Below are 22,046 nucleotides of genomic sequence, written 5' to 3'. Positions count from 1 at the left end.
GAGATTTTGCACAATAATGTTTATCACCAACTCAAAAAGTTTGATTTTTAGAAAATTATCCTGTTTCCTGGGCTAGATAAAGTCCTTAAAATCCTAAAAGTCTTATATGTTTATCTCAGATCTCAGAGCAACATTGTTTTTATTTCCAACTTGGCTGAAAATAAGAAAAAGAGTTTTTTTTTTTTTTTTTTACCACTTTCTTCTTGAATCAAATTTTCAGATGTGTTGTAACATGGAATAGCCTATTGAATAAGAAGGGAGGGGGAGTACCCAAAACCATCATTTAAGATTTAACCTTTTGATGTATTTTGAAGCATGTGAAGTAAGAATTAGAAAAAAATGCTTTCAAATGAAGAGAACTTCATAAATCAGTTTTTAAGAGATGCTTTGGGGCCCCAGGGAATCTTGGGGCCCCAGGCAACTGCCTGTGTTTGCCGAATTGTAGCTACTTCCCTGAGTACTGTAGTTTCTAGTTAGAGCAGGTTACTGACCTTTGAGTCAAGATCATGAATGCTACAGTCTACCTGCTCAAACTTGGCTGCACCCTTTGCCCAGCTTCCCTCACTGTTAGACCATGGTGGACCACTAGGAGTGAGTATTGGTAAGAGCCTCATGATACGACACGCATCCCAATGTATCCCAATGTATCACAATACTGTGATATATTCCAACATTCTACACAGTTCACTAAGAATAAAAAGAGAGATGTTTATTTAAATCACACCGATGTAAAATAACTTAAAACCATCTGACCCCAAAATAGAGAGAAAACTGATGACTGCAGCATACTGACTTACTCAGCACAACTAAAACCATGTTATCAAATTAAGAAATGAAATATTTTGCAGTCTACGGGCAACATACAGTGGAGTAGCTCTTCGAGGCCTTGGAGGTGCAGAAGTCATATTTCACTCCCAACTCAACTAAAATACTGAATTTTTACAAAAAAAACCCAACGTGACCAGATCTCATCAGAGATTACGATCCTTGGATTTCGTCATCCTCCCCGTCTTCTCCTCTCCTCTGACTCTGCCTGTTTCCAGTTTTGGCATCCATTGCTCCTACACAGAAAAGCTCACCTGATGCCCTTTGACGCCAAAGCTCTGATTGCTAATTGTAAAAATGTGTGACAGGTGTTTGCCCATGTGGATTGTAGGACAGTTAACTTTAGAGTTTTGAATAACAGTGTGTTCCTTGTGGAAAAAAGGGGATTTTCTTTATGAACATTGAGCAAAATGCAGGGAAATTTGTGCAGTGCCGTGTAAAAAGTGTGTTTTTGTTGAGGTCACTGTGTGTCAGGTATCAAGATTTGTGTGAAAACAAACTGTAAAAAAGACAATTCAGTATATTCATTCTTCCTGTTTCATTTTTTTAAGGAGCAATGATACAAACACGATGACTTCAGTGGGTGTGAATTTATTTATTACTGTTTTTGAAACCATTTTATTTTCCTTGCTGTTAAATTGTCATTTCACCCACACAAACTTGGCTGTGCCGAATCGTATGTTTTAATAGTAAATACTGAAAAAAAAAGAGAAAAAATTAGAAAAATGAGAAGAAACACTTTGATAGTTTAAGGTGGGAGAGGTGCGCTGCATGGCTGTTGTTAGTAGCTTTAACTCTTTGTCTATGGTGCCTCTAAGTTAATAAAAATATAATATGAGGGGCCAAGCTCTATATGAAAAGCAGAAAATTAAAAAGAGAAGAAGTTATGATACACCTTGAGGACAAGCTTTCATAATACTAAATACAAAAATACAAGGAAAATGTAAATTCCTCCTGTTTCATGCAGTGCACTCAAAACAGACATGAAAACAAAGAGACAGGTCAATAAATTAACACGCAAAATAAACAAGTGCATGACAGCCATGACTTTCCTAGTGTTAGACGTATAGACCTCATGATGGTTCTGGTTTGTGTTTCTGTCTAAGAGTCCAATCCTACAAGTTCTGAAGAATACATACATACACACATCCATCCATACATACATACATAATATACTGCATATACACATCTATAAACAGAGTCGAGTCCCTTTGTGGTGAGTTGGTGTATGGCTGTTTCTCTCTGGTCTCCAACAGTCTGACTAATAACACTGACCAAAAAATGAAAATGAAAAACAAGACAGGATCAGCTGAGAGGATCCAGAGATGAGTCGTGTCTAAGCTGGACTAGACTAGAGGTGTCAGCTCTTACCACAGAGGGTGCAAAAGATAGATGACATGACTGCTCTTCAAAAGTGAAGCCAAAATATTTGGTGCTCCACTCCTGGCTGGTAGAAACATGGTTTGTATTAATATTTCCTGCTTTTACATGCACAGATGTTTAGTTATTTGATAAGGTTGGCTTCAGCTATTTCTTTGTGTGGTGCCATGATTGACAGCTCTCCTGACCAATGAGGCTCAGTAGATGAGAAAGAACTATAAGAAGATTTAGTATCCGCTTCAGACTGACAAAAGTCTCTCAAATGACATCAACACTGCAGCTCCACTAGCCAGTGTCCATAGTGGGGGATATTTTGGCTTCACTTTGCACAACAGGAGAAGATGGAGACATGCCATCCATCTTTAAGCACAGCCAATGTGTTTGAGCTGGACTACACTAGACTAGACTGACACGTCACAGAATGTCAGCATGAACTAACAAATGAAACAGTGTCTGCCCATTTCCCTGCAACAGAAACAGGGAACTAAATGCATAAAAAATATACCTAGGAATTTGCACATTTGCTTGTAGCCCGTGTTGCATTGTGGGAAGGGAATGAGGTGCAGTGGTGGTTCTAAAGATACCACCCTGGTTGGTAGGCCAGTCTCTGTTTTTTTTTCATACGAGTCTTTCAGGAAGGAGAAAAAGGGGACAGAGTCACCAAGAGAGGGACCGGGGAGGGCGGTGGATGAGCCGTCTCATGCTGTGGGATCACCGCTGTTTGAGAAGCGCTCTGTACATGGCGAAGCCCAGCACGGCACACACTGTGGCACCAACGCTCGCTCTCAGCCAGAAGGTGGAGTTCTTCAGATCCGCCTGAGCCATGTGTCTGAGGGAAGGGCACAAAGACATGAGAGAGCAGTGAGGAGATGAATGACAGACGGTTTTCACTACTGTGAACAATACAGAGGGATTAGTTACCAAATGACAAAATAAAGTCATGTGTTTCTCTCTCTTTGCTGCATACTTCCTGATTTAAGACCATAAATGTCAGTGGTGGCCTATGATCCCAGCTCTAAACAGGAACACATGCTTTCTCTTGACATTTAGTTCAGTTTTGGTTGAGGGAAACAGGAGAAAACACACTGATGAGGGGTAAGAAAAGATTAGCTCATTAGAGATAGCTGCTGTGATTCTCACCTGGAGGCAGAAAACTAAGAAGGAACAGAAATATCACAGTTAACTCCTGCACTACCAGACACACAGCCCTCTGATCTTAGAGAAGCGTAAAAACTGGGGATCTATGCTGACTACAGAAAAAAATAACAGCAAACAGTGATGCCAAAGACAGCAAAGTGCATATGTTTCCATAAAGTAAATCCCTTCAGCCCCAGGTGAAGGCTCTTACACTCAACAATACAAGAAAGTCAAACTGGGACTCTGACTGGATCATTAAGCCAACACCTTTTTCCACACAGGTGACTCATTCTTCCTCTGAATGAGACAAAACAGTGACACAAAGGGAAACGTTTAACACTTCCAAACATCTGCTTTCTGGCAGAGCAGGATGAGAAGACATACCAGTCAAGTATTTTGCAGTTGAATACATTAGGCTACAAAAAGCTATAAGTCAGATTAAAGAGGAAGTACTTTAGTTTAAAAGCTAGGGTCTACAGAATTTTCCTAAAAAAAAAAAAAAATGCCAACTTTTACGGGAATAATCCTGCTCAATCTTTCTCTTTGCCTCCATACATGTGTGTCAGTGGCTACGTTCACACTGCGGTGACCTGAACCTGATTTTTTGGCTAAAATGTGACCTGTATCTGATTTGTTTCTGACAGTGTGAACAGCACAAGTTGCATTGAATCTGACTTTTTCAAATCAGATTCAGGCCACTTTTAAATGTGGTTCTAAATCAGATACATAACCCATTCAGATACATAATCGTCAGTTCAGAGGTCATTACAGCCACACAGTCTGGGGTGACACAGACTGCAGCGGAGGACTAACCCGGAGCGGACCATGATGGCATATTGGTGAAAAACATGAGTTTTAGGACGATTAATGCAGTTTTAGGAGTGGCGCTGTCTATGCCCCGATGGATCCCATTATATGGATGTCCACTACACGATTTTGGATCTAAATATCTCCTGAAGCACTGCTTGGATCAGGAAAGCCTTCTGGGTGAGTATTTTGTTCTACTTCATTCTATAAACAATGTGAAAGCTGCAGGAACCGAACTTTTCCTTTAACCAAGGCCTTAGACAGCTGTACACTGACTAATCTGATCCATCATATTTGCTAGCATAAATAAAAATCCTTGTCGTCACCCCTCACTTACTATACCTGCCTTCTTACTCTACCCTCTCCTTAAAACAAAAACATAAAAAACCTCAAATATTGTTAAAAATAGAAAACAAAAACCTGATTGGGAGCCCTAACAGGTCGACACTGAGAGTTAAAGCATATCTACCCAGGTTGATCCTGTTCCACACCTGCTTGCCTCTCCTTCCACTTAAGTCCTAACACATCATCAATGTAGCTTCTTCCTTTACCTTTCTGAAGAAACTGGCCGTCCGATTGAGGCCTCCATAAAGACGGACCCTCCCAGGTCAAAAACTGCTGAGACCTGCAGTGTCAGGCTGAAACTCTTCTGTGACATCAGGCAGCCCCCCACAGCCTCCACCCAGCCCAAGAGCCTCCCCCAAAGTAAACACACACACACATGAACACAGACACCATAACGCCAGGTCACACGGTTACCCAGGTGTGTGCAAGTTGGCAGAGCTGGGCGACACTTGGAGAATTAAGATTGAAACTAAAACTGATTTGAGTTGAGTTTAAAAAGAGTTTCAGATTTTTAGTTGAAATTAGTAATAAGTAGAAACACTGTCTGAGATCTGAATTTAGAGCTCTGAGACAGTCAATAGTTTTCATTAGATTTTATAGTAATTTTAGAATTAAATTACTATAAAATCAAATTAAAAAGACATACTTTTATCAATCAATATGATTGATATCCTTTTGACTTAGTTGGTATCACCCAGCTCTACCCAGCCCAATAAATACAGAACTTCACTCTCCACCAAAATCCATTAAAGCACAAGCTCAACCATGACTGCACACCTGCTCAGATATCACCACACACTTCAAACAATGCAAAAACAAAACAAAAAACAAGTCATGAATATGAACTTTGCACGCAGCGGGGCACTATGACTGGAAATGTTGAGTCAATTCTTGTCTTCTAAATGTGAAACAGCCCTCATTTATCAATCCTGAGTGAGAACGTTACGTGCATTGTTTATACCTTGATTAATTAATCTGTGATTGGACTTTTAGAAACCACAGTTCTGTAATTTCAGTTCAGGGGCAGAAATGTGGAAAGATCACTACTTAAAATGTTTGTCAGCTCTGAAAGAAGCTGCAGACACCTGCCCGAACCTGAACCTGTCACAGACTGAGGAGGGAGTGGAGCTCTTACAGGGTCTGCTTCAGTTTCCTCGATAAGAGAAAGAGGGACAGACTGACCAACCCCTGTCCTGTGTAGATAATAAAATATTTTTGAGTAGGACCGCAAACTGTTTCAGCTAAAAACTGATTTCATTAACTTTATTTGTGGTCGTTTTGGTGCCTGGCCAAAAAGTGCGTCGCCTGACAATTACACACGGGTAGCCTGGAGTTATATGACTATTTGTACCACAAGACGAGATGATTGGTTGTGATCCCATGTCAATAAACATCTATTGTTATGAAACAGTCCACTTTTTACACACAGTTCAGATTTAAATGATAATATTGTGAGGAGTTCAAAAATCTTCATAGTAACTCCTATAATCAAAACAGCTTATCGAGGTATCAGGATTTTTTGTTTATAAGCCAGGTTGGAAAAAAGTTCAGATGTCAGATCCCCTGAATAAATCCTTAAATCTGACAACCATGATGCTCATTTTGGGGGGGAAATATGGCTTCTGATGTAGTCTGTAGACATCTTCATCGTCACTCATTCAATTTTGTAACATGATCTGGTTTTAAAAAAAAACAAACTAAAAATTGCAAAACTCAGAAATATCGATGAATCACAATTTGGATCAAATTGGCACCCCAAAAATCATAATAGAATCAATCGGGGGGAAAAGCGTATTGTCCCTGCCCTACTAAAAGTTTGATCTAGAGTCCTCTGAGTGTTCTCTTCAGACACTTTATCATGCATATGGGAGTTTATTAACTGATAACAGCCTCTATTTCGTTTTAATGTAAATCTATAAAGGAAGCACACATACGTTATACAGAGAAATCAGCAGACAGCTTGCGCCTTTTCATGAGCGATGTACTTTACAGGTTGGCAGAAGAAGAGAGAAATATTAGATCCATTTTAAGGTGTCATATCTAATTTGACTCCAAGTATGACTCTTAGAACACCTGTTTGTCTGAAAATGCTCTACACTCACACCATCTAATAACTCTCCACCACAGACAGATTTTCCTTGTTGCACCCTGCTGAAAATGAAACCTGCGTACACGAACTCATCTAACACGGGATTAATAAATGCCAACCTATGCGAGGATATGAGCATACATCTGTTTTTCCTTAATAAGCACGTTTGATAAACGAGGGCCAATGCAATGTCCAAAAGCCAATTTTTAGGGCTATGAAGTACAAAGTTAGGCCTGTCACGATAATTAATAAATCAATTAACCGAATGATAAATAAAAACGTCCTCGGTAAGTTTGCCAGCCTCGAAAAACTGACACGTGCATGCATGTTTGTTTTCCTCTTCTCTTTCCACCAAAGAGGCTGAATGAGAAGATGGCTCACTACGTCTATCTTTCCTGACATTGGGGTGCATAGGTTCTATAGCGGATTTAGTGGATTTATAGCAGAATGAGCATCTGTCAAAAATGCAATCTTTGGGGTGAAGACGGGGCTCCTCGCACCTACATAGAGAGAGCTGAAACGAGCGTCCTGAGGGGTAAGGAGGAAACACACGCTAATATGAGTGATGGCACGAAAGATACGGTTCTTAAGCCTCCTGCCACAGTCCCAGTGTGGGAATATTTTGTTTTTTATCAGAATGAACAAAGTGTAAGCTCATGAACACCAACGAGCTGATATGTCGCATTTGTTTGAAAATAGTGGCGACGAAGAAGAAAAACTGTTTGACAGACAGTACGGATTGACTGGGAAAAAGTACATGTTACAAACAATTCAGGAACTGTATAAACTCCCTTTTATTTAGTTTAAAGTTTTTATTGCTGTTGTTTTTTTGGAGTTTCGTTTTTTTCTTTAGAGACAGGGTCTATGTTTTATTGTTTTTGATTAGTATTAATTATTTTCATTGACATGTGTTTTTTTCTAAAAGAGAGTCCATTTCATTTTCATTGTATTTTTTTCTCTTTCTTGTTTGTTAAATTTATTATATTTTTTGTTTAATTTATTTTATTTAAAAGATCCTGACCTTTTAATTACAGTTAAATACTCTTAAGAAATTAAAGTTTCTTGCTTTTGATATGGTGTACTCACTTTATTATCCCATTTATCATAATTACATTAATGAAAAAAGGGGAAAAAAATCAAAATAATATTGACAATAATATTGTTTATCGGCAATAATATTTTGGGAAATTATTTATGGCAAAATTTGTTATCGTGACAGGCCTATCAGTTACAATTCAGAGTAAAATACTAAGCACTACAGATTGTGAGAGCTTAAAGTCAATTCAAAATTTGCTCTTGACGTCGTACTGTAAGCAGCTAGAACAGAATCTGAACCGACCAACCGACCCACTTCTCAGCTGACACAGTGATTCTAAAGTGCTATGTTGGACCCTTCAACTGCCAGGAATGACCTATAAAAGTGTCATGCTATTAATAGCGTCAACAACTCCAAGAGATTTAGAAGCACCAACACAAAGGGGTTAGCTCGAGATGCAACACGACAGCACGTAGCTCTGTCTCAGTCCAAGAAAAGCCCACCAGACCTGTCAGACATTTCTGTGCAACCAAAAAATAATGGATATCCTGCTTTAATTCTTTCACACCTCTCACAGCCATTCAAACCCTGCTTACACTTCATCATCCTCCCATGTCTCGCTGTAAACACCATGCTCCCTACGCTGCAGAAGTGGATAGATGAGAAAGCTATCACCAGCTGCAAACAGACCGCTTGAGGACAGAGACATGCCTTTGGTTAAATAGAGAGGGAGAGACCAGGTGAGACGTGCAACACCACAGCATGCAGATTAGCTGAGGGTGAAAACGTGCAGGAGGAAGAGGAAGAGCGGGAGCCACAAACGTTTGTTTGAACACCTAAAGGGTGGAAAGAAAAACACAAAGACGGGACACAGAAGATAAGGAGAAACAGGATGAAATGACAATCGACAGAATGTTAAATCAATTAAAAAAATCAAAGAACACAGTTTTCAATCTTAGACATCTGGTAGGTGAATTTAAGCAGCCTTAACCTACAGGAGAGCACATGAGCAGACAGGAGAGGTACAGCTACAGTGGTCACAATGCTGATCAGAGTTTCTGAAACTGAGAATCCACAGATGGTGAAATTTGGATACTGATTCCAGTGTCGTCATTTTGAAATGCAGACTATTTTTTAAAATGCTTTCAAAGCCCTGTAAAGACACATTTTTCTTTTGTACACAGCAGAACCAAATCCTGCCTTTCTTTAAACACAGACACTGTTATAATAAAATCAAAGAGAAAACATATCACTCATCAGTCAGATACTGTGAGTTTATCTCACAACATATATTTTTATTCCCCCAAAAAGCTCTCACTGATGGTTTGCTAAGACCTCTGCTCAAAGCTTGACCAAAAAAATCTGTATTTTAACATTGTCTCATCAGACCTTTTTTGGCTGCTTAAATCTCCTGTGCTTTGCAAAATGTAGTACCTCCTGTAGGTTTTGACTCAAAGGTTAAAAAATGGGAATGAGAACAAAGCATGACTGAAAACATCATTTATGGATCAATTGTCAAAGTGATTCCAAACAGAAAATAACTGAAAGGAATTATCAAAGAATTACATGCAGTTCTTCACTAAATCATGCAGACATGCAGATTCCAATGAGGTTTTCAGTTTGAGACAAGAACTAGTCCAAAAGTTTCTGTTCATGCCACACATTTGATAGATAAGATTTACTATTTGCAAATCCACTGCAGGAAAACTAACACTCACTGTCAAAATGTATCATTTAAATCACTTCAACACACAATAAAAAAACTTCCTCTTTATGGACAGTCCCATTAAATGTTGTGTTACACTTAAAACAAATGAAGCTTAGCGAAAGTTCAGTCAGGAAGACTGGGTGCTCACTCTTCTGTTCCTTCATTCACTCTTTCCCGCTTCTCTCTGTCAGCTGACCGGAGGCGTGTCAACTTTTCTCTCTATCCAATCACAGTGACTCTGCTTCAATCATAAGCCAATCATTTCATAGCTGTCAAAATTTAAATGCCGTCTTTTCTGCTGTCAGCTGTCCTTCAGGCTCTCATCACTGGTATTTTACAGTGGTGTTTGTTTTACTTTTTTTGCTCTGATTTAACCTGTTAGCAGCATGTAGCATGATGATGCTAACCAGTGCTGGGGCTGGTGTTCTCTGTGAGCTGAGGAGAGGGAGGCAAGGACGATATGCTGGTGCTGCAGTGTGAGCTAAGAAGTGACAACATCTGCCTGTCCTTTCCATCCATGGTTATTGGGAATTAAGATCTATCTCCAATAAGATGGACGAGCTAGCCGTCCAAGCACCAACCAAGCACCAGAGGGAATATCAGAGGGCATCATGCCATTCAACGACATAGCTAACAGACCTAACACCAGACACCAATGCCACAGTGGAGGGATTTCACCTGCTGTGTTTCGACAGGATACACGAGTCCAGTCGGTCCAGCTCAGCCCTGGACCCTGTGGAGGTGGAGGCTGGCTGGAGAATGACAGACAAGCTGTCGTCTCTGATTGACGTTTTTTTATTGTTGACACATATTATTCTATTTACATATTCTTGAATGTTTTGCACGTTATACTTTGTAGTTTTGCTGCTGTGACTCTGAATTTCTCTTTGGGGATTGATAAAGTACATTCTGCTCTTTTCTAAAACTATAACCATACTCGAAGCAGCATCTTAAGTAGCCTCCTATTGAAAAGCAAAATACTTTGAAAAATTTGATCTAATTTTGCTGGATATTAGTATCATAAATAATAGTTAAAAAAAATAAAAATAAAAACAAACCATGCATTTTTAGCACTTCATGCAGCACACAGTCACCTTCCTGGCTAGCAGCCAAGGTGTTTGCTGGCACAGCAGAGCCACACTGCGCTGTGTCAGAGTGTACAAAGAGCTGGTGGGCCGGGTGGAACTGGAGCAGAGATCAATACAACTGATAAGACTGATGTTTTTAGACTTCTTTTGCACCTTATCGTACGGAAGCGTATTGCATTCACTTGAAAAAAAAAACAACTCAGGTTTTTCAGAGTAATTTATTCTTTGGTTTGTTTTTTGTGGCAATTTATTTATTTATTTATTTTTGGTTTGCTTTTTGTTATAATGATTATATTGATTGTTTTTTTTTGTTATAATTATTTCGGTTTTTATGAGTAATTTTTTGTGGTAATTAATTTTGTTTTTCTGATTATTTTTTTTTATTGTTTTAATTATTATTATTATTATTATTATTATTATTATTATTATTATTAATTATTTCTGTTTTTATGAGTATTTTTTTTTTCTGTTTTCAGATTACTTTTTTCCTGTTTTTCAGAGTAATTTTTTCCTGAAGTATCGAGATTCTTAGAAATCCCACGAGAACCTCAACCTGCTGTTTTTCGATCAATATAATAATCATAACAAAAAACAAACCAATAAAAAAATATTAATCAGAAAAACAGAATGAATTACCACAAAAAACAAACCGAAGAATAAATTACTCTGAAAAACACAAGTTGTTTTTTTTTTTTTCAAATCTTTAACAAAGAGTCCAATATCAGGAGGAGGAATTTCCTCACACTTAGTTTAACACCAAGACATTTTTCTAATTATAGCCCCTAGAGGATAGGACTATTTAAAAAAAAAACAGAGGAAAATTAAGAAAAAATAACTAAAAAAATATCCCAAGAACAGAGGGATGACTGGACATTTAGAAACCTTTGAACTAGGCAGCCCAATACTGCCACTTTCAACAAAGATCCTTCTCCTTTCAATCCAGTGATTAACAGAAGCCGTACAGAGTAGAGTCTCCCTCTGACACCATGATATGACACATTAACCTCGCTTAAAAGCGACTCATGTCCAGTCATGTTTGTTCTCCTGCAGTGAATGTGCTGAATAAATCTGATTGATGGAGCAAATCAAAGAAAAGAAAAGCAGCGGAGCTGTCACCACCACAGAGTTAGAGAGCTGGGTGAGAAAGGAGCCTCCCTGTGCTCCTGGAGATCTAACCCAAGGGAGGGAGACACAGAGAGAGGAGGAAGGATTCTATGTTACCATACAGGACTACTCTTTGTATAAACCTGTTGAAAACGACCCTGCGGAGTTGGGTCTTAATATTCCGCAGCAGCTCCGACTTGAGGAAGTTCTGACACAGGCAATAGGTGCACCTGTTGCAGGTACACATGCAGCGGAGACAGGCGTGGCTGCGGAAAGATACACAGAAATGGGTGTGTTCACCATCGTACAAAAACACTGAGAGGAGGGGAAAATCACACACTGCTGAGGTGAACCTGCACTGTGACCATTCACATCAAACCACTCAAAGGAAACATGAAGAGGACTTTACAGCTAACATTCAAGGAGAGGTAAGGAGAGACAGACTACAAGATAAGAAGGAAACAGTCACAGCAACAACTTAAAGATTCCACTGGAGGGAGGGGACTGATGACAAAACACAGGAGCTCAGAAAACGAGTGTGATGTCTGGCTTCAAGCACTGGAACCTTCCATCATCCGTTATAAAAGTGGATATAAGAAAATAAAAACATAACACGACTGAGAGGAATCAGAGACATCTTTGCCTCTTAAAACAAATATTCTTCACTGTCTCTTTTATACCTGTACTTTTATTTTAAAACTTTTCCCCCCTCTGTTAAGTAAATGTATGATTGACTGTCTCTTTTTATTGTCCCTGGTAACCAACACCTGGACCAGTCTGTCAAATTTAGCTGCTCTTAATCCTCCACTAAACAAATTCAACCTAAGTTCTACAGTGAAAGCCCCGTTAACTGTTCAGGAACTACTCTGAATCCTATAAATGTCCAAACAACACTTCACTTCCTAAGGGGTTTTTCAAGAGCAGAACAAAACTCCTCAAAGAAAATAAATCTCAAGAAAGGCTCAGCCAAGAACTTTATTTCTCAGGACAGCTACCTCCAACTCTTTATCTGCCATAAGGACATTAGTTTAACATTAATTTGGTTGACTTTTGTGAAGTGGCTTCAAATAATATAAATAAGACAAGCCTTATAAAAAAGTTTATCCATCCAGTCATTTCTTCCACATATCTAGCCGGGGTGCAAACTAAAGAAAAATATAAACATATTCATAAATTAATTTTCCCCATTCCCTAGAACAAATTTTTGTCCTTTTATCTTTCTTTTATTCATTTTTTGGCCCTGCTCTGCATCATGTTTTATTCTCACTTTCTCTGTTGAGCACTCTGAATTGTGATTGTGTATGAAATGTGCCATACAGATAAAACTGCCCTGCCTAAGTTAAGAGGTCATTTTCACCAACCTGTTGGGTCAGTTTAGGGCAGGGGTCTGCAACCTTTACTATCAAAAGAGCAATTTTTCCCCCTTTTCCGCTTAAGAAAACTAGTCTGAAGCTGCAAAACATAACATAGCTTGTAAATTTTTCTAAGTTTTATTCTTTGTCTATTTTTTCATATTCTAACAAACAAAAAAAGTGTAGTGTTTAGGCCTACTTTGAAATGACTTCAACAATAAAATATGTAGGCCTACTTGTCCTTTTCATATCTGTGTAAAACTAATAAAATAAAAACAAGCCCACTTTAAGATGTATAAAAAGCCCATATAGCAGCTGCTTGGCAGAGTGATAATATAAATTTATAATTTTTATGACTATGGCTGATAATTATTGGCTGTAGATTTTCTCTTTAATTTGGTGCTTCTCAGAAAATGTGTTGTGCTTGTTCTGAAATATCGTTCAACTGTTAATTTTTTTTTGTTTGCCAATTTCTCGAAACATATATGCATATTTTAGTTGACAAATTATTAAAACTTTAGTTTAATTTAACTTAATTTGATGGCAAATAAATAAATAAATAAATAAAGAATTGGATCATGAAAAACTTTTATCTTCATGATTTTCTTTGTCAAGGTCAGAGGGAGCCACTTCAAGGAGGCTGAAGAGCCACTTGCGGCTCCAGAGCCACAGGTTGCAGACCCCCAGTTTAGGGAGTGACAGGGCAGATGGGTGATTGAGTGTTGCTGACTACTGTTCTTTGTTTGAATAATATCACTTAATCAAGCCTTTTCTAACATGACAGACATACTACAAAATATGTAATAAAAGTATGCATGTTTAATGCTGATATCGTATCGGATTAATATCGGTTTCGGCCATTACTCAATGCTGCAGTATCGGTATAATATCGGAAGTGAAAATGTAATATCGCACCATCCCTAAAACAAATCCCCTGACTATGAATCTACTCTAAAGTCTTTTCTGACCAGAGAAGCCTGAAAAGTTTAAAATCTCTTTACATTTGAAGGATTAACCTTGAAGAATTAAGTTAGACTTCAATAGCTACACACACACACACACATCAACAAAGGCTCATCAATGCTATATAAAAAAAAACCCTTCAATCATCTTGAGAAAAGTCTCAAACTACTCGACATAATAACAAATACAAAGGCTTTCAATTGATCTCTTGTGCAGTTATTTTTTAACTCTGAGTCTAAAAATGTCACTGTGTTGTACATGTATCCGGAGGAGAGGTAAAGGGTGGAAGGCACACAGAGGGAGAGGGTGGACGATGACAGAGAGGGGCAGTACTCACGGATACATGGCCATAGTGGTGAGTCTGGTGTAGATGTCTTTGTTGACGGCGTCGGTCGTGTTGCATGTGAACGGCTGAGGCGGGTGGAGCTTGTGCTTCCGGCAGAAGTCCTGGGGTGAAAGGCTGTAGTGCTGCCGTACTTCATGCAGGTCTGACTTGGCAGCGATCACGACACACGGTGTTTTACTGTCGATGAAGTATTGCTGCAGAACACAAGTGTTCACTGTTATTGTGGAAACTGTTTCAGGGCATCATCATTTTATAACTTCACACAAACATTTGACACGTCTATCCTCAGGGAATCTCAGTGAAACCAACTTTTTCCCTACTTTTACTTTAATTAGTCCCTTTTGTAACTACTGACAAGGGCTGGGAACGAAATTAGTAAGACCAAAAATCAGACTAATGCTTAACACTTAGATATAGGGCTGGACGGTATGGCAAATAAATCATTTAACAGAATTTTTTAAGATTATGACTATCACTTTTTCTTTTTTTATGAGTTTGTTGCCAGCAGTTTTGTAGTTTTATGATACCAAATAATATGTTTAATAATATTCTGGATATCTAGAATAAATTTAAATATTTCAAAACTTAAAAGCTAGCACGCAAAAAAAAACAATTCTTATTGAGACCTACCCCTGAAATTCAACCATCAGAAATGTTGATTTTGAGGTGTCAGTGTGAGTGAGTTTGTGAAGCAACATTAACTAAAGTGCTGCGATCTTACTTTACTTCCAAAGTCTTCAAACAGGAAACGTAGTTTACCTTGTATTTAGCAGGGGACATTACATTAATCTACACTGTCTGTTAGCTCCACAAAGACAATAAACTCGTTCTTCACCGCAGTCTGCAGCAAAGCTTTTCATCTTTTCTCCAAATCTCTGGTTTCTGTCCATACACAACAACTACTGGACAAAGCTCTGACTCGTTATACATGTTATACAATAAAAACAGAGAAACCAACATTGTTAACAACTGTTTTCAACCATTTAATTTAAATCCAATCATTGATATGAATGTGAGCTCTGAAACAGCGCGTCAGATTCAACCTGCTGCACACAGAGAGACTCTGAGAGCAGAATAAATAAAAACGTGTTTACATGTTCACATCTGTGTAGGATCAAAAGTCATATAAATATAGTGTTGGAGTTTGAATCATGGAGATTTATTGCTGTTACTCATGGAAACTACAGGCGCAGTACACATGTCAAACTGTGTCAAAATGTTTGGGATTTTCTGCTGCACTGAGAGGGTCAGAGTGTGCGCAGCGCTGACAAACATACAGAGCACCTACAAGGGACCAAGAGCCAAACACATCAGTGAAGAGGGATGATGGAAGAACATCTAAAACATTCTTAATAGGGCTGGGGGTAAAACGATTTTTAAAACGATTAATCGGGGGATAATTTTATCGATTAGTCGACTAATCTAACGATTAATTGGACAATTAGTCTAACGGTTATTTTTCTATTGTTCAATTATTTCAAAACCATAATGTATCCCAAATGAATGCCAAAAGGATCTCTCTCTTAACAAAGCTAATTAAACAACAGTTTTGCACAGCAAAATGCAAAATATAGAATAAATTATAAAAAATAAAAAGGCCAGTCTGTTTACTCTTACAGTCCAACAGGGCTGCAACTAACAATTATTTTTAAAGTAACTAATCTATCGATTATTTTTTTCAATTAGTTGATTAATCACGGTTATTTTGAGTTTCAACCTTATTTGGCCTTTAAAATGTGCAGACCTTTATAATTCAACCTGTGTGTTGCATTTTCACTGCATTTACCCAGAGTTAGGTTCTCACCTCTGATTGGTCAGCCCTGTGTCATGTTTGTTTGTCTTTATTTCATTCATGATGACATAAAAAAAAATACAAGTACTATACAAAAATAAATCAATAAATCTCAAAATGAATGAAGCAGGTAACAGGGAAATGAAGTTGTTGTTTAGTGTTGGACAGACCGCTTATTAGTGACTTTGGGCTTGTTTTCTAATGTTTATTTGCTTATTGGGGCTTGCTTTGCTCTCTGTATGATCCCACCTGATTCACTCCCAGCTCTCCATGACAACGCGTTAAGTTTTGTTTCTCTACATGCGCTTTTTCGCTCATGCGCACTCCGCCCCTCCTCCTCCCCGCTGAGTGTTACCGGTGCAGTGTGAGCTTGAGAGCGAGAGCTCCATCAGATAAATGTCCTCTCTTTTCAAAAGTTAGGGGAGTTTTGACGCTAGTTTGTGACTCAGATCCTGAAAAACTGTCTGTAACAGAGAGTGAAGGAGACTCTCTAAATCACGTTATCAGACACTAAACTCCAGGAGCTGTCAGGCAGTCCAAGCAGCACCTCCGTCAGCGCACAGCGCTCTCTGTGAGTGGAGATTTTTCCTCATCAATATTTCTCATATATGAACTTAGTGATATTTTCCCATAAAAGTATCCAATAACACAACACCTCATGCTGTGAACTGAAGTTACAAATGAGTATTACCCCCTGGTATTTGATTTCACCATGTGACAACGACAATAAAAACAATAATACGACACATCGACTATTAAATATGCGTCCATGAATTTTTATCGTCGACCAGTTGATTTTGTTGACTAATCGCTGCAGCCCTAATTTTTAAGGACACGCTGAGGGTTAATGAGGGATCACTGTTACATCACAATGTAACTGTGCAACAGGCAGCGTGACCAGAGCGCGCTGTAAAAGGAGAGCTGAACAGCCTTCATGAAGAGCATGTTGAAGGGTAATAAAAGGAGACATGACAGTACATCGCTGCTCTTAAAATCCATACTGTCATGAAGTCAGTTAGATGGTATAACATAGACACCAGTACACCACCCAGAACTACTTAGAAGCTTGAGATCCAGTCTTACTCAGTCAAAAATGACCCGTGTAAGAAAATGTGTGTTTTTATGCCATTTTGGTTTAGAATAATCGTCTGTATTATTGTTTGTTTTTCATTTCAACTTGTTCAAACTTACCTTGTACACTTTGGCGCAGTATTCAAAAGAGCGAGGATTGTTCACGTCATACACCAGGCAAACAACATCACAGGCGAGGTCCGCCTCTGACAGGAAGTCGAAATCTGGCATCACCTCGTGGAGCTTGTAGAAAGAAGGAGAGAGACAGAGCGTGCAGAGTGAGGGATTAAAGTGTTGCTGGGAGCTGATGCTGAAATGCGGTTAAACTAATCACATGCAGGTTAAAAAACAATAATCTAGAAAGCAGATGTTTCTCACCAGCAGGTACTTCTCCTGACCGTAAACGTAGGTCGTGTTGATGGCATAGAAGGACTTGTGGTCTTCTCTGATCCGCCTCTGTCGCTGTGTAGAAAATAAACCTGTTCAGCCTCGAGACTTCACGATATCTCTCACGGTGACTCTATCGTTATACATCTCCATCACAGACATTCTTGAGGACCCTTTGTTCAGTGAAAGCTGCTAATCAAGTCTTATGAGACAATCTTACCAGAAGAAGACTTTAAAAATTGCTACATCTCATGTCTTGCAGAGTAATTCCTTCAAGCTCTCATCTCATCTCTCTGAGCCGTTTCATGGAGACTTATTCTCAGTTTTCAATCATCATTTCCACTGACCTGCAAGTTTTTGCCCAGAAACGCCTGGAGGAAGCCGCTCTTCCCGCTGTCTCTAGCACCTAGGACGTTACAGCGGAAGACGCTGCGTTGTGTCTGTTTCTTCTGAAGATCGATGCGCTTGTTACGAGTCACTGAAAGAAAGAGAAATCAAGAATCAAATCGAGGGTACTATTCTTCAAAGAGGCTGTGAGGAAAATCTGTTTTGATATGATTGCAGCGCCACCTTCTGGCCGGGAATCTCTCACACACTGTGGTGAAGATGTGACTCTTAACGAGGCGTGTGTTTGTTTTGGAAATTAATGGAGATCAGACCTTTTTTTTTAACTCTACTTTTCTTTGTTCAAGACAACTTTTTACCAAATACTACTCCACGAGTTAAGGTATTTATCAAAAGTTATGCAGAGCTACGTTTAGAAATGTGACAACAAGCAAACCTTGTCAGTTTGTACTGTAATTTAGTAGCCAGCTATATTCAGCTCTACTCATAGCCAGGTGCTCTGAGACATGTCTGTAATGTGTAACGTTAGTGAATGCTGGCTATGACCTACCAGTGCTTATCTACCAACTCCAACCTCACCAAGCAGAGCTAACGTAACCTGGCACATTATTTTAATGATAGACTCTCAAGTTTGAATCGACCACTGCAGAATAACTGCTGACTGTGGGTAGGAATCAACACTAGCACAAACAGATTAACCTGTGTTTTAGCCTTTAGCTCGTGTGTTAGTTTTTAGTTCATGCTCTATCTCTCTCCTATTAATCTTTCTCCTACTCTTCTGTCCTTTTTCTGTGTGAACGTTAGGCTCCAGTGTCCACCATCACTACAAAATTAATTACAGAAATCATTTTCAGAAGAGAAAAACACAGATTTCTCTTCTCTCTAATTAACTCATCATCCAGCATGGTGTCATCATGGAGACTTAGATGTGCTATAAATCAATCTGGTCCTGCTCAACCTGATCAAAAAGCTACAAAGTAGCATTAAGGAACAACCTTTATTGGTGCTGATAATCTCATTTTAAAGTGGGGATTATGATCAGGTATATATCAAGAAGTGAGACTTTTTCAAGATCACTTTCAGACTCCTCACAGTCCGTTTAATTTCTGAATAGAAGTCAATAAATCCTGACTTCTTCTGTTTTAACAGTAACTTTTGTAAATTCGGAATGAAATAACAATCTCTTACCTGTAATGGCAGCTGCTTGGGACTCCTGTTCATAGATGATAGAGTAACCCAGGTAACCTAAATACTCCAGACTACGCTGTACATCTAGATATGTTGTTAACCTACAGAAGACAACACAGAAATCAAGAGTCAGACTAAAATGGAAACAACTAAAACTATTTGTGTATTCTGTGTGCTAATAGTGGTTTAAGTGCTACAGTAGTGGGAAGATTAAAAGGAGTGAGTGTGTGCCTGTGTGTGTATTTATAGACATGCTTCCCACTCACGTCCACTGAGAGAGATATCCCTGGTATGTTATCCATCCCTGGTCGTTGGTGCACACTGTGTTGTTGACATCCGGACCCCAAGGCATGTAGGGAAACACTTTGAACAAGTCCTTCACCTCATCTGGTGACAGCGCACAATCTCTGTCCTGGATCGTGTCAAGAGCACAAAAATAGATGCACAAATATGAACAATAAAAAAAGACAGTGAGCAGGTAGTGTGCATGAAAACTGGCACAAGAGTCAGGATTTTTTTAAAGAGAAGGGCAGATGTGTTTGTCAGTTTATCACTCACCTTGTCGTGTTTGTCAAAGACACTCTGGAGGAAGAGGTAAGCGTTGTGGTTCAGCTCTGTGGTGCAGTCTGGAGGAATCTTGATCCTGTAATAAAGGGACAAACAGCGACATAAGCTCTGAAAATTAAAGAGAGAGAAACACTCCTGTTTAATTACTGTCTCTGCAGCTTCTGTGAGGGACTTTGAGTTTGTGTTGATTTTGGCACCCTCTGTGGGCAAAGTGGTCTTTGATGATGTTGATGTGAACGTATGTTATCCACCTTTATTTCCACATTTCTTTTTCCAGGTCTCTTTTAGCAGAACAATGTATTACTCATCCAGAATTGTTGCAACATGTGAAAATTGAATTTTCACCAGTGTGTGTCAGTAGCCACATTTACATGGAGCCAAATATTCCAAATAGAATTGGGTTAGAAGCCCAAACGGGATGAAAATGCTCCATATTAACACCTCATTCGGAATACACAGGCCAAATCCGAATGGAATTTCATTCCGATGCACAGGGGTAGAATTTTCCTTTTCCCATTCTGATTAAAAGCAAAATCCTGTCATGTAAACGGTAAAGTTGTCAGGCTGGGTTCTGTCTGCGCATGCTCTGTCCTGACGTAAACAAACAATGACGTATGACGTTTACTCACATGGAAACATGGTGGCTACCAAACAGAGCACACAGCACTGGTCTACGTCGGAAAGTTTGTTTTTAATACAAACTCTCAAAGAACTAGACATTGTCGCACGCTTAGACGGTAGGAAAACAAGAAATACTGAACTATTTAAAAAAGTCCACGAAAAACTGAGTGAGGCAGGGGTGAACTGTAAAGTCAAACAAATTAGGAACCGCTGGAAAACACTGAAGGCTGGCTACTATAAGGCTAAACAGCACAATAGCAAAAGTGGGTATGACCCCAACAACTTTCCGTTTTTCAAATAAAAATATAAATTAAATAAAATAGCTGTTCTGATTGAGTGCCGTGACACATGTAAACACCAGATCGGAATAGATCGCTTAACATGTAAACAGTTCGCCTGAGAGCTTCAAACTGAATGATTATAACTCGAATGAGAAAAAAGTCTGCATGAAAACGTGGCTAGTGTCAGAATTTTCATCAGTGTGCAGTTCACACTTTTGTCGCACTAACTAGGTTTTTTCTTGTTTTCCTCTGTCTAAATTCTTGCTTGTGTTGTATGTCACTTTGGACAAAAGTGTCTGCTAAAGCAAACTGTAGTACTGTAATGGATTGAAGATTAGAACCAAACTAAAAGAGTTTCTGTACTTTCTTTGGCAGATATCAAGCATTTCATACATCTCACACATCTCAGATGTGTGATTTTGAGGATTTCCAGAAGAGCAGCAAGCTGCTTTTGCTTTTTTCTAGATTTCATTGATGACACACAGTCAAGCAAGATAACCTGCATGCTGTGTTTTTATGACCAAGAGAGTGGACAAACTGACTCAGTTTCTTTGATGCGTTTAAATAAAAAATAAATGCATCAAAGAGAATGAACAACTAATCCAACAAGGTCAAAGCTGTTTTATATTGTTAGCTTTTAGCCTGCCTCTTCTTAATCCTAAAGTTAAATTAATAACCCACTGCAACCTCACTTACATGGGAAACAGGTATTCCTGTGTGAGCTCAAGGTCATCGTCATAACCAAACCGCCTCAGCACGGTCCAGGTGGTCTCATGCCGACCTCGCTGGATAAAGAGGGTGTGCAGGAACAAGAATCCTGTGAAAAGGAACATGGGACTGAGTCATTTCTGTTAACTGGTAGTAAAAAATGAAAAGCAGGACTGTTGAAGGGGGAAACAGGATACATCACAGTGTAAGAGTGTCTGACCTTTGAGTGTGAGTCCGTTGTCCTTGACTCCATCCGTCATGTTCCTCCGGACCACATTTTTTACATCCTCTAAGGCCTGAGGTGCCAGGGGTGTGTTAAAACACGTTCTCTGAAAACATGAAAAACAAGTGATGCATTGTTGAGTGGAACAAGGCATCTGCTGCTCAAGTTCAGACCAGCCCGGACCAGTTAAGCAGTTCAGTGCTTACACACACCAGTAAGGCTTAATTTGGACAAGCAGGGATCCAGTTCTCAAAGATGTTATGGCTTGAAGTGAAAATTATCAAACTGTTACGTAGAAAACATTACCTGGAAGAAGTTAAGCTCGTTGTCATTGAGGATGCCGTCGTTGTCCAGGTCAGACACTTTGAAGATTCTAGTTAAAGACTTGATGCAGGACGGTTTCAACTGGAACGAGAAACAAACAATTATTAAGTTTGTCACCTGGACTTAAACAAAATGGAGCGTTTAAGTTGACAGCAGATGAGTCAGAGGTGTAAAAATACACACTGCAAGACTTGCAAGAATGCATGTGTGTGGGTATAAATATATATGTATAATTTTTGTTTAGTTCTTGCTTCCGTCTTTTCCAGTATGGTATGATATCGTGGAAAAAACAAACTGCTACTTACTCATGATGACCCCTGTCTGTCTTAAGTTTTCTGTGGTATAGTTGTTAAAAAATA

The 22,046-nt window shown here is 39.0% G+C and overlaps 1 protein-coding gene across 2 annotated transcripts in view; it reads right to left on the bottom strand.

Moving 5' to 3' along the window:
- Nucleotides 1-1,404: 1,404 nt before the first annotated feature.
- The window catches only part of rhot1a (ras homolog family member T1a), a 35,158-nt gene continuing 14,516 nt past the window's right edge, over nucleotides 1,405-22,046 (bottom strand). The window contains exons 9-20 of one of the 2 annotated variants that reach the window (XM_074696301.1): nucleotides 21,670-21,768; nucleotides 21,361-21,469; nucleotides 21,129-21,249; nucleotides 19,522-19,606; nucleotides 19,230-19,375; nucleotides 18,964-19,064; nucleotides 17,778-17,908; nucleotides 17,422-17,505; nucleotides 17,164-17,286; nucleotides 14,172-14,374; nucleotides 11,663-11,785; nucleotides 1,405-3,034 (exon numbers count right to left, since the gene is read on the bottom strand). In XM_074696301.1, the coding sequence (XP_074552402.1) occupies nucleotides 2,917-3,034; nucleotides 11,663-11,785; nucleotides 14,172-14,374; nucleotides 17,164-17,286; nucleotides 17,422-17,505; nucleotides 17,778-17,908; nucleotides 18,964-19,064; nucleotides 19,230-19,375; nucleotides 19,522-19,606; nucleotides 21,129-21,249; nucleotides 21,361-21,469; nucleotides 21,670-21,768 (1,443 nt within the window). In that variant the 3' untranslated portion in view covers nucleotides 1,405-2,916. The remainder of the gene's footprint in view (nucleotides 3,035-11,662; nucleotides 11,786-14,171; nucleotides 14,375-17,163; nucleotides 17,287-17,421; nucleotides 17,506-17,777; nucleotides 17,909-18,963; nucleotides 19,065-19,229; nucleotides 19,376-19,521; nucleotides 19,607-21,128; nucleotides 21,250-21,360; nucleotides 21,470-21,669; nucleotides 21,769-22,046) is intronic. The other variant, XM_074696302.1, reaches the window with a different exon arrangement.

Source organism: Halichoeres trimaculatus, unplaced genomic scaffold (genome assembly GCF_033239565.1).
Source record: "Halichoeres trimaculatus isolate MK-OKI-2021-1 unplaced genomic scaffold, fHalTri1.1 fHalTri1_scaffold_20, whole genome shotgun sequence".
Taxonomy (NCBI): Eukaryota; Metazoa; Chordata; class Actinopteri; order Labriformes; family Labridae; genus Halichoeres; species Halichoeres trimaculatus.
This window is presented reverse-complemented; position numbering and strand designations above follow the sequence as displayed.